General features: G+C 32.3%; 2 protein-coding genes across 9 annotated transcripts in view; both read right to left on the reverse strand.

The window, feature by feature from the left end:
• LOC135203076 (forkhead box protein C1-like) overlaps nucleotides 1–144 on the reverse strand; it is a 14,886-nt gene extending 14,742 nt beyond the window's left edge. Inside the window, exon 1 of the mRNA XM_064232688.1 lies at nucleotides 4–144. The gene's annotated coding sequence lies outside the window, so the exon portion shown is untranslated. The remainder of the gene's footprint in view (nucleotides 1–3) is intronic.
• The window catches only part of LOC135203075 (ATP-sensitive inward rectifier potassium channel 12-like), a 280,355-nt gene continuing 266,112 nt past the window's right edge, over nucleotides 4–14,246 (reverse strand). For 7 of the 8 annotated variants that reach the window (XM_064232685.1, XM_064232682.1, XM_064232684.1 and 4 more), the window contains 3 exons: nucleotides 12,853–12,912; nucleotides 4,409–4,605; nucleotides 4–240 (listed from right to left, as the gene is read on the reverse strand). In XM_064232685.1, the coding sequence (XP_064088755.1) occupies nucleotides 4,412–4,605; nucleotides 12,853–12,912 (254 nt within the window). In that variant the 3' untranslated portion in view covers nucleotides 4–240; nucleotides 4,409–4,411. The remainder of the gene's footprint in view (nucleotides 241–4,408; nucleotides 4,606–12,852; nucleotides 12,913–14,246) is intronic. The other variant, XM_064232686.1, reaches the window with a different exon arrangement.

Raw genomic sequence — 14,246 nt, forward strand, 5'->3', positions numbered from 1 at the left:
TACTGTCTTGGAAAGGGAAGTGATTTATTCTCCCGTTACGAATCATACGGAAAGGTATTTCGAGATCACTTAATAGGAGGTAGAAGAATAGGGACTTGGGAGGAGGGGGAGGAGGAGCAGGAGGAGGAAAAGGTAGAAGAGGAGGAGGGGGAAGATGAGAGAAACGAAGTGAGGAAGAATTTTGTGTTGAGGAATTTCGCACTTCTGATCGGGAGAGGAGTTTCTTTGTTTTGTTTTGGCCTGAAAATGACACACATAGCATTTAGTTAAGAGAAACTTCAACATTAGGACACATTAAATTGTAAATTCACAGTGACCACGAACACTGAAAGTTTATTTATAAGTCTATGAAGACACACAATATATATATTATATATATATATTTATATAATTATATATATATATATATATTATATAATAATAATAATATATAATATTATATATAATGTATATATATATATAGATATATATATATATATATATATATATATATATATATATATATATATATATATATATATATATATATATATATATATATATATATATATATATATATAAACTAAATTTAAGCTTGGAAAGAACAATGACACGATCAATATTCAACCCACAGAAAAATAAAATTTGATATTAGACATTTCAATAATACATAGGACCTAATAGAGAAAAGACAAATGCATAGGTTCTACAACCTTGCTGTACGTTAAACAAAACGAATAAACATTGAATCGTCCCACAAAAACAAAATATATACTATATATAAAGATATACTATATACTATATATATATATATATATATATATATATATATATATATATATATATATACACACATATATACATACACACACAGGTAGGAAAAATGGAGATCAGACACCAGCTTAATTAATCTGGTCTATGCTGTGCAGTATTGCCCAATAAGGTAATAAATATAATCTTTGGCTAGCTCAGAACAATAATCAAAAATTAGAATCATCATTAATAACTGCCTTGATGTCTTGAACCGCTGACCAGCGGGATACCAAGGTAAAACATTATAGACTCAACCACTATTAATTATTATTATTATTATTATTATTATTATTATTATTATTATTATTATTATTTAATGCACGCATAGTAAAAATACCGAAGAAATTTATTATTATTATTATCATTATTATTGTTGTATTTTATTTTTGCTCTATCACAGTCTTCCAGTTCGACCGGGGGGTATTTATAGTGGGGGGTTCCGGGTTGCATCTTGCCTCCTTAGGAGTCCATCACTTTTCTTACTATGTGCGCCGTTTCTAGGATCACACTCTTATGCATGAGTCCTGGAGCTACTTCAGCCTCTAGTTCTTCCAGATTCCTTTTCAGGGATCTTGGGATCGTGCCTAGTGTTCCTATGATTATGGGCACAATTTCCACTGGCATATCCCATATCCTTCTTATTTCTATTTTCAGGTCTTGGTATACTTATCCATTTTTTCCCACTCTTTCCCTTCAACACTGGTGTCCCATGGTATTGCGACATCAATGAGTGATACTTTCTTCTTGATTTTGTCAATCAACGTCACGTCTGGTCTATTTGCACGTATCACCTTATCTGTTCTGATACCATAGTCCCAGAGGATCTTTGCCTGATCGTTTTCTATCACTCCCTCAGGTTGGTGCTCGTACCACTTATTGCTGCAAGGTAGCTGATGTTTCTTGCACAGGCTCCAGTGGAGGGCTTTTGCTACTGAATCATGCCTCTTTTTGTACTGGTTCTGTGCAAGTGCCGGACATTCGCTTGCTATGTGGTTTATGGTTTCATTTTTCGTATTGCACTTCCTACATATGGGAGAGATGTTATTTCCATCTATCGTTCTTTGGACATACGTATCTGGTTCTCAGGGCCTGATCTTATGCCGCTGTTATCATTCCTTCAGTTTCCTTCTTTAGCTCTCCCCTCTGTAGCCATTGCTATATGTCATCGCTAGCTAGTCCTTTAGTCTGTCTCATGTATTGTCCGTGCATTGATTTGCTGTGCCAGTCCTCTGTTCTGTTTGTTGTTCTCCTGTCTCTGTATGTTTATGGGTCTTCGTCTACTTTTATCAGTCCTTCTTCCCATGCACTCTTTAGCCACTCATCTTCACTGGTTTCCAGATATTGCCCCAGTGCTCTGTCCTCGATGTTGACGCAGTCCTCTATACTTAGTAGTCCTCTCCCTCATTCCCTTCGTGCTATGTATTGTCTGTCCGTATTTGCTCTTGGGTGCTGTGCTTTGTGTATTGTCATAAGTTTCCTAGTTTTCTGGTCTATGCTGCGGAGTTCTGCCTTCGTCCATTCCACTATTCCTGCGTTGTATCTGATTACTGGCACTGCCCATGTGTTTATGGCTTTTATCATATTTCCGGCGTTGAGTTTTGACTTGAGTATCGCCTTGAGTCTCTGCATATATTCTTTCCTGATAGTGTCCTTCATCTCTTGGTGTTTTATATCCCCTCATTCCATTATTCCAGGTATTTGTATCCCGTCTCATCTATGTGTTTGATGTTGCTCCCATCTGGTAGCTTTATCCCTTCAGTCCTTGTTACTTGGTCCTTTTGTATGTTGACTAAGGCACATTTTATTATTATTATTATTATTATTATTATTATTATTATTATTATTATTATTATTATTATTATTATTATTATTGTGTAGCAGGCGTTCAAAGAAAGAACACAAAGATTTTAACAAAATTGGTAATCTTTCGCTGAACGGGTAAGTAATTAAATTGAATTTTTTTTTTATGTTTTCTGCTCATCATTTCAGACTTTATTTTCACAAAGTATTATAATAATCATTACGTCTACTGCGTGAGGTCTTGTTCTATAAGATTAAAATGTTAAATGAACAGATGACTGCGTTTTTTATTATAAAAAAAAGAAATCAAACTGTAAATAATTTTCTTGACTTGAATTAAGAAAAGCTCATAAATTACTTCTTTAAATAAGCTCTCTCTCTCTCTCTCTCTCCCTCTCTCTGTATATATATATATATATATATATATATATATATATATATATATATATATATATATATATATGTATGTGTGTCTGTAGTTTGTGGATGTATCCTCCAAAATCCAGTATGAATGTATTGCAAAAGCACTGAAATAAGGCATCCATGGTTTGTGTATATGTATGTATATCTATATATATATATATATATATATATACACATATATATTATATAAATAAAATATATAAATTACATATATAATAATTTAATATAATATATATATATAAATATATATATATATATATATGCGAGAGAGAGAGAGAGAGAGAGAGAGAGAGAGACCTTTCATAACATATATCCAAAGACACCACTCTCTTCTCTTTCCTGCCCATAAGCTGGTGATAATTATAACCCTGGCAAAAAATGAAATGGGTACCATGCCCCAGTGAGGCAACAGATGGTATCAGCAGGGAATAATTGCCAGTACCCACATGGGGCATCTGATGAATCACTTGCCACCCAAGATATGATTTTGAAAAATGATAACGAGTGATTTATTTCATGTCTTTCTTTCAACTATTTGCGCACACAATCATACATACACACAAACACACACTACATAGTATATATATATATATATATATATATATATATATATATATGTCTGTGTGTGTGTGTGTGCGTGTGTGTGTGTGTGTATGTGTGTACACCATCGATGTAAGCGTGCAGGCACGCTGTCCTATCTATGCCAATTAATTAGTCAGCAACTGGGCCATGCAGTAATATATTATCTTCTCGATGGCCCGTTCAAGAGGTATGTGATTTCGTTTATAAATACTGAAGGTGAATTACGTTTGTAATTATTAAAGTAATTTGTCTCTGTTACGTAATCTTGTAATGTATTACGCAGGAATTACGCACGTCAATAAGGTAATGAAAATGAACTGTCATATATAATAATAGTAATAGTAGTAAGTAATAATAATAATAATAATAAATAATAATAATAATAATATGCAGAAGTTATATTAATATTGATGATATATAATTTCATAGTAATACTAACAATAATACTATACAACAGGGTTAATAATAATAATAATAATAATAATAATAATAATAATAATAATAATAATAATAATAATATGCGGGAAACAGACCTTCTTCCAAATATGTTTTATTTAAAATAATGTAAATTCTGACATTACTTCCAATAAAATGATAGTTATAATAATAACAATAATAATAACAATATTAACAATATAATAATAATAATAATGATAATGATAATGATAATAATAATAATAGTAATAAAAATAATGTTATGCAGATGAATCAATACTAAATATTTTCATATTTCATAATAACACCTGCACTATCACCACCACTGACACACCTGTAATTAATCAACAAGGACACCTGTCCTCCCCATACCCACCTGCTAGACATCATTATGCGACTGTAGTAATGGCTGGGTAGCGGCTGCATCGGCGCTTGTATCACAGTGCGAGGAAGATACCCCTTGGAGGTCCAGGGCACAGGTGCCCCCGTTCCCTCCCCCTCCCGCCCCTGTCGAGGACGTGGGCGTCATGGGCGTGAGGGGGGACAGAGGAGTCATGGGCGTGAGGGGCGTGACTGGAAGGGAAACGGAGCGAGATGTTATTGAGAATATACAAATGGGTGAATTGTTATTCTCGGTTTGGGTTTAACTGTTGGTTTATTTGGCAAATTTCTCTCTATACAATTTTGGATTTACTCATCCTGCAACTGAGGAGAGAGAAGAGAGAGAGAGAGAGAGAGAGAGAGAGAGAGAGAGAGAGAGAGAGAGACTTCTACAGTTCTGAGAGAAACTGCTGCATTAACATAACAAACTAAACTACAAACAAATTATTAGAATTGCTAATTAACATGTTAAAAATAACCATTGACAGAGAGAGAGAGAGAGAGAGAGAGAGAGAGAGAGAGAGAGAGAGAGAGAGAGAGAGAGAGAGAGAGAGAATGGTTAAAAAGTGCTCCTAAAGCCATGAGAGGAATTGCTATATTAAAAAGCACTCTTATCAACAAACAAAAATGTTAAAACTGGTATTTAACATGTTAGAAAACGATGTTACGAAGGCAATAACTCTTTAAAACTCTGTTAAATTGGGTTATACAAAAACAAATAAATATATTAAAAACGGGATCAACAGTGTTGGGAAAACAATAAAATAAAAAATGCAGTTCGTAAAACTATAAATAGTTGTATAATAATAGATTGTACATTATGTTTTTTTCATATCATTTGCCAAATGTTCATTCGTATATATATAATATATTTATATAAACCATATATTAAACTATATATATATATATATATATATATATATATATATACATACATATATATACACATATATATACACTTATATATATGTATATTATATATACACTATATATATATTATATATACCATATATAATTGTATTACATATGTATATATATGCTCCTATATGTGTATATATGCATATATATATAATAATATATATATATATATATGTATATCTATATATAATATTTGAAAGAACCAGTGAATCAGTTTCCACACCTGTCGAATATTTTAAAACATCACACATAATTAAAACGTAAAAAAAAGAGAGAGAAAAACTAAAACAGTTATCCAGCCTTTTGATATTCACTCAGAGTAAAACAACACGAGAGTGAGAACTCATATCAGGAATCTCCCGAGCAATTCTGGAATGCTTCGCTATTTTTTATTTACCGAGCTCTTCGGCGATTCCAGGATTCTCACTCGCCTGCGCAGACAAGTTAAACAAGCAAAACCTTCAAGCAAAGAGCGACTTTGCTTTCCTCTCCAAGCACGGCCAAACCTCTGCAATGGAGAGTTTCTCATTCTCTTAAAGAATGCAGTGAGTACACCACCATAATGCTGCAGAGCTGCTTTTGTTTTTTTTTTGTTTTTGTTTTTGTTTTTTGGGCGGGGGAGGAAGTGGAGGGGGCTTGTGGGGTGGGGGTGTGGGTATGGAAATACATTTCTTTGTTCTCTTTCTCTGCTTTGCTACTGAAGGGGAGAATTGTTTTTAAGTATTGTTGTATAGATTGGGTAATAAATGGAGTGATTATATATATATATATACCTATATATATAATATATATATATATATATATATATAGTACTATATATATATATATATATATATATATATATATATATATATATATATATATATATATATATATATATATATATATATAATTACTATATATATATATATATATATATATATATATACATATATATTTCTTGGAAAATCTAATCACACCAAAACGACAAAAACTTAATTTAAAAAAAAAAATAATTTTCATTTTCCACAAACAGCCAGGTTAAGGTTATTATTGCCTCATGTCAAAAAAGGGGCGTTGCAAAACCTAAAAAAAAAAAAAAATACTTTCACCCCTCTACTATGGAGCTGTGGAATCTCGGAGTGTTAGTATAACTAACATAACTACTAAAGAGTTGAATAGGAGGTGCAAAAGTCATAAGACGGGGCTTTTATTACGTCTCAATTTTTATGAATTCAGTCTACGTCGCACTTATGACAAAACCAAGTACGTCGTGTCTCTTGCGACGACGTCTAGAAGAGAGAGAGAGAGAGAGAGAGAGAGAGGAGAGAGAGAGAGAGAGAGAGCAGGCCTTCAGGGGTCAAGCCAGTCCTCTCATGCCTTCCCCGTCATGGAGAAGTTTTCTTGTCCCTTCTGACCCCTTGCATGCAGTTGCTTTTGCTTATTTTGTTCCGTTTTTTTAAAATTATTTTGTCACTGTATTTGTTGCTTTCCCAAAAGCATTTTTTCTCATTTATTTGTCATTTTACAGTACCAGTACCATTGCAAGTATGAAATACTTGCAATGGTACTGGGACTTTATGGACACCCTGTATTTCTTGCTTTAACAAACCGCATTTATTTAAATTTATTTCTATCTCGATTTTCATAATTGCTTTCCTTTTTCCAGGCGATTATCACTCCATTCTTCTGGTTCCTTATATCCAAATAATTGTTCTTTTCTCTCCTGCTTCTTTTATCGTTGCTGTTCCTTTTTGTTTAGTCATTGTTCTCTTTTTATCTCATTCTTTCCCATATTTTGCGTTCATTGCTATTTACCGTTTTCCTTTTCTTCATCCTTTACAGTTCGTCCTTTCACTTATGACGTTTTAATTTCATATATCTTCCTCATCATACCCGACTCACATTTCTAATCGTTGTCCTTATAAGCGTTTGGTTTTCTGATCTTTATTATTCGTCTTTTTTCTCGTTTTAATTTTCTAAATCCTTTGCAGTTTTCCTCTGCTCACTCACTACATTTAATATCTTTTCTTTTCCCTCCTCCTCCTCTTCTTGCAGTCTTTCTTCCTGCTCTTCATGTGTCTATACTTTAGTAAACAACAGGACCTCTTGCCATCTTAGCGCTCAGGAAAGATGGTAACATACCAGCACGTTTTTGGCATTAGTTTAGTACTTTTTTCCAAAAATATTTATTGCTTAAACACTGCTGCAAAATTAAATCCACGTAAGCTCTCTTTCTCTACACACACACACACACAATGTTCAAAGATTTTAATCTTATATAAGTTGACAACTCTTGAACTGAACACTTTCCAGGCTTTCAGCAAAAACTTTGGAATGAGGTTGCTAGCCACACAGAGTTTCTTACTGTTGAATACCTTAACTGCTGAATAGTGGATGAACCATTTTTATGAAAATTTTTCAGAATATTAACCCAGAATCTCATTCCCTTCCATCCATTACAGGTCTTCCTTTCTTTCTGCCCCTAAACACTTCTGAAGTACAGGTTCTTCTTCCTAACCTATTGCCCTCTATCCTTTCCACTTGACCAAGTCATCTCAAAGCACTTTAGTAGATTCATATCAACCGTGCATTTGATGTCTAGGCCAGTCCCTACAACGCTCCTGATTGGCTATTGATATGCCAATCACAGGGCTGGAAACCTTCAGCCTCTCGAGAGAGTTCACATGGGTAGAATCTATGTTCCAGCTCTCCTGAAGATACGTCTTTCAAAAGTATCCCTCAGGACAGGTAGAGTATACATCCCGCCTATGAGAACTCTCTCGAGAGACTAAGAGTTTCCAGCCCTGTGATTGGGTTATCAACAGCCAATCAGGAGCGTCGTAAGGAACTGGCCTACACATCAAATGGACGGTTGATACGAATCTACTATAGCCATTTTATCACTCACTACTTATTTCCAGTTTTTTTTAACTCGAAATTCTTCTTACATCACAAACACTATACAAACAGTTCATTTCAACCTTATTCTTTAAGTCAAATTCAACATCCACTCTTCACTTCCATAAAGTAAAGTTGGCTCACCAATCTCTTCCAGCGATCTTTTACACGAACTCTTGCTAGTTTATCTGCATAATCCCTTATAATAAATATTCATAACTGCTTACTGTTATGAATATCTATTAGCAATTATGATTATTTAATCATCTAATGGCCGTTGTTAATAGTCCTATCTATTTCTCCCTATTTCTGGTTTCAATTACTTTTGCTGACATTATCTATAAACATAGATAAATTAAAAAAATATATATACATGTATGTATGTTTGTACTATGTATGTATATAAATAAGGGTATGTATGTATATATGTATACACATACACGTTCGTGCATAAATGAGTTTATGTTCGCTTGTGTTCACGATCACCATAGAGAGAACGCGAGATATTAAGCAAGCATTGCCAGAAAAATGTAATCTGCAATTGCACACAGTCTCACGCCAGCTCTATTTAGAGGTCTCGGAACTGACTTATGCATAGGTGTCATGCGATCGAGAGAGAGAGAGAGAGAGAGAGAGAGAGACCACACCGCTAGGCTTCTTCGTCCTGCAACTTAACCGGCGGCCATATTGGTTGACCTCACAGAGACGACAGTTGAGCTTGAATGAAAACTGATCTTGTCTTTGGGATGTTTTTCTTTGTAAAACTCGGTAAAAATATTAAACTGAGATAAAGATGGATTCCCAAATAGCTAAATTTAAGCATAAACAACAGAACACTTGAATTCGGGATATCACAGGTAATGTTTCCCGTTAATTTCACCGGGGGTAACATTACGCGTCTTCGGTTGGTACGCCTGACAAAACACAAATTCTAAGTTGGTATCCCTGGCAGTAGAGAATACAAGCTTTCAGTCTTCTCGCTAATTTGATTAATAAATTTAGTAAATTGTATCCCGATGGCTTCACTGTAGCTATGTAGACTCATTCATAATTATTAATCGAGAATCATAAAATGCGCCGATAAAGAAAAATAAAACAGCAGGTTTTTACGATAACTTAACACGACGCGGTAAGGAAATACCCACCCCTTCCCCTGCCCACAGAGAGAATACAAACCAACATCCTAACCCCCCTTTCACGAAGGTACTCCCCTGGTCCTGCGAAGGTAGTACTCCCTAAATCCCCATTCATTGTTCTTACCGCTACCTGAAAGGAATAATGATCTCTGGACACGGAAGCCTATAACTGGTTTTAAACAGTCAACGAGCGATGACGGTGGGTGAAGGATTGGTAATTATCTCTGAATATTTTTTTTTTGTACGCCAATGGACGGTCTGCAATGGTTTTGACGCACTGCGGAAGTATACATATATATATATATATATATATATATATATATATATTATATATGTATATATATATATTATATATATCTATATATGTATATATATATATATATCTATATATATATATATAATTTATATAATATAATATATATATATATATATATATATATATATATATATATATATATATGTCATATATATATTTTATATATATTATATATATATATATATATATATATATATATATATATATATATATATATAGTATATATATATAATTTTATAATTTGGTTACTTGAGGATGGAGGCAGACTGTCTCTGAAAGTTTTGAATAAATATCCTCTTTCTTGGACCTTCCGTGTTACTGGGGGCCCTCTGTTGGGGTAATAATTTTATACAAAGTGAGCTTTTTTTTTTTTTTTATACAAGTATATATATATATATATATATATATATAAATATATATATATATATATATATATATATATGATTCAATTGCTTAGCTAAACAATTGAACTTTGAACATAATAACTAACTTTTTAACTTTACTCAGTTTGTTCCATTAAGAGTAATTAGATCATATTTTTAAAGGTTTTGATTACGAAAAAAATTGACAGTTAAAAAAACATTAGTTACTATAATATTCCAGCAAAAAATTACAGTATAATAAAGGAAATTCTAGCCAGATCTATTTTATATAAAGAAATACAATAAAAAATAAAAAAATCGAGATTCACCAATGTCACGCAAATTCCCTGACTTTTTGGGGGTGAAGTTGCTAAAATCGCGATCCAGTGCTACTGAAGATGGTCACAGAGGGTTATTTGTTAAATACTTCTGGTTTTCATAGCTGGTCACCCGTCCATGAAATGACCAGACCTAGTTTATTATCAATAATTTAACGCATGCCAGAAGGAATAAATAAGTTATTATCATAATTTAACGCATGCCAGAAGGAATAAATAAGTTATTATCATAATCATTTCAGATTAGATGATTCGAGGACACATAGGAGTAAATAGATATCTTAAAAAGATATTTCAATTTAGGCAAGCTTTGGTTAACAAAGCTAACATACACAAATGTTTCACAGAAATATGACAAACAAAGTCAATTACAAACAAACTGTTAATCGTTATGTAATTTTTTTTTTCATGAAATACGTTTCGGTGAAAAGCCACCATGTCAAACTAAGTACCATGTAAGTTTTGGGGACTGAAGTACTCTCCAGAATTAAACACAAGTTATGAATGCAAGCAGTCAAGCACAGAATGAAATTACAGGTTCAAAGACAAAATAAATATGTGAAATTAGTCGTCTGAGCCCAATGCTCGCCTGGGTGAGCGGAATATAGTAGATCTTAGGTCTAAAACTAGCTAGACCTAACAGAAGCATAATTAGGTAGAAGAAAGTTAGTTCAAACGTATTTAGATATAAGAGAAATTTAACATTAGTGAAAAAAAAAAACACTGAAGAAAGAACAACTAGATGGAAATAAGAATTGCAATGGGAGTCAGATATTATGACAAGTCTGCTAAAGGGCAATATTAAGTTCCTGTAATATTAGGGGGCAGTCTTTTAAAAAGATTTATCAGGTGTAATTCCAAGGCTACATTTTGAAAACGAAGACAAAATTTACTCAAATATGAAGCTTAGTCTATAATCACGACTATTCTAGCTTAATATAGCGGCTATTTAGTTTTATTTAAAGTTAAGTCATCAAGCAGGTTAATTCAGCCTAATGTTAATTCCAGTCTTTTAAAAGTCTAAGTTTCATCAAAGACTGAAATTAGTCTTTGTGGAGAAGGGAAAGATGTAGTCTAACATCAAAGATAGGCTTTAAAGGTAGAATTCGTGGATAACATCAGTACAAATCTTAAACATGGCGGGATTAGTTCACACGGATATAAAGGTCTGGTTTTATATAACCTAGTATATTCTCACTCAAAAAGAGTCTTTACAAAGTGATGCTGATGTCAAACATAAAGTTTTGTCTTTAAAAAGGAAAACTTCAGTCAAATATTAAGACTAATAAACAAAAGCATCACTCTAGTCACAGATTAAAACTAATTTCTAAATCGAGATGGTTAAGATCTGTAACGCAACAAGGGTAGTCTTGACAAGGCCTATTTCGTCTAAATAACTAAGGAAGTCTTTAAAAAGAAGGATTAGACTTTGCTAGTCTTTTAAAAAACGTAATAGTCTGTTATTCAAGTTCGACTCTTAACAAGAATGAGTTTAGTTCAAGATCATGTGCATTCTTTGCACAGATTACTAGGTCTAAGAATGAGAAAGATTGGGCCTAACAAAAAGAAATATACAGAATAGCAGAAACAAAAAGCCAATGCTAGTTTAGGGGCAAGAAAAATTAGGCCTGTTTAACCATAGACAAAGGGGAAGTAAATGACACTTGTTCATTCAGTGTGTAAGGTATGCCTAGATGCAAGGTAGCTAGGCTTAACTGCGAGACTTTCAAATGGCCTAGGCGCAAAAAAAACTAGGCCTACATGAGACATGAGGAAGCATGAAGAAATAAGATCTCTCCATCTTGAGTACTAGTTATTTCTAGATGCCTAGGTATAAGAAAAACTAGGCCTACTGACATTAAAAGGACTAATTAGTTAAGCAAAAGGCTGACGCTATTCTAAGTTTAGGAGTATCTAGCAACTGCTAGTCAGGAGACAAAAGAAAATTATAAGATGCTTAAGCTAAGTGTAAGACAACTTAGGATTTTTAGATGTAGATGTTTATTAAAGGAAAAATAGTTGATAAAGATATCAGGGCAAAACTAAAAGAAAGGTAACCATGCCTGGGTGAAAGTATAGTTAAACTTACTAAACAGGACAAAAAAAATCTATCGTAGGTAAATCTTGATGCAATAAGACTAGGCCTAGGTGAAAGCATAAATAGACCTACTAAGTATTTTAAACAAAGGGGAGAGAAAGATGCCAAGACTAGTCTAGAAGCAAAGCCAATAGGCCTAGTTTGAGGTGTAACGAGGCCTAAATATTTTAAAAAAGAATAGTCTTGATGCAATATAACTAGGCCTAGTGAAAGCATAAGCAGACCTACTTAGATTATTCTAAGTTAATTAGAAAAAAAGGAAGAGAAAGAAGCCAAGACTAGTCTAGACGCAAGATCACTAAGGACTAGTTTAAGACCAGTAGGCCTAGTCTGAGCTATAACTAGGCCTAAATATTAAAATCAATTGGGAAGGGAAGGGGAAAAAAAGTACCTTGCGTAGAGGTGATCTGTTGATCAAGTGAAACGGCCTGAATCTCTTCTTCCTCCCGTTCTGCTCGTTTTCACCGGAGGTCAACACAGGTCACCAACCAGGTCAAGAGACAGGGTGAGTAGAGAATAAAAACAGATGACGCGGAAGGAAAACAGACGTAATTGGACAGGCAGATTTAGAGATGGAAGCAGAGAACAAGGTGGAAAGTAGATACATGTCATACGTGTGTGTTTATATATGTGTGCATACATACATGAATTTATATATATAAATATATGTATATATATTATATATATACATATATATGTATGTATATATATTAATATATATACATATATATGTATGTATATAGATATATACATATATATAATATATATAGATATATATATATAGATATATATATATATATTTACTTTACTATATATATGTATATATATGTAGTATGTATATGTATATAGATACATTATATATAATAATAATATATATATATATTATATATATATATATATATAAAGAGAGAGAGAGAGAGAGAGAGAGAGAGAGAAGGAGAGAGAGAGAGAGAGAGGAGAGAGAGAGAGAGAGAGAGAGAAGAGAGAGAGAGAGAGAGGAAGTAAGAAGTATTTCTACAATACATGTCTACGATACAGAAATACATATGACAATAGAACACACACACAGAGATTATACCAAGAGAAAACACAACGAAAATCCTTTGTAAAGAGAAAATTCTACAAAAGTAACTACAGGTTAAACAATATACAAAGAGAAAGCTGGTTACACTTACCAGTGAGACACTAACTACACACACAATTGCGCATAGAAAGCAACCACAGATAAATACTGTAGGCTTAGATGAAGCATTTTTTAAAAAATTGACTGAGTCTTAAAAAATTCTCATTTGGATGAGTTATATATTTTTTTTGATGAAGATAAATGTTTATGCGCCTGCATATATATATAATATATATATATATATATATATATATATATATATATATATATATATACTAGTAATACATAGCTATATATATATATATACATATACTAGTATATATAAACTATAATTATTAGTATTTTTTTAAACAATATCTTTTACGATCACATAAATACCTAATTTATTCATTAAATATAGATGACACATACACGTTTGTATGCATATATATATATATATATATATATATATATATATATATATATATATATATATATGTATATATATATATATATATATATATATATATATATTCAAATATATATATATATATATATATTATATATATATATATATATAATATATATATATATATATATATATATACACACACACACATACACATACACATACAAACGTGTATGTGTCGTCTATATATTAATGAGTAAATTAGGTATTTATG

The sequence above is a fragment of the Macrobrachium nipponense genome, chromosome 33 (assembly GCF_015104395.2).
Source record: "Macrobrachium nipponense isolate FS-2020 chromosome 33, ASM1510439v2, whole genome shotgun sequence".
NCBI classification, from domain to species: Eukaryota; Metazoa; Arthropoda; class Malacostraca; order Decapoda; family Palaemonidae; genus Macrobrachium; species Macrobrachium nipponense.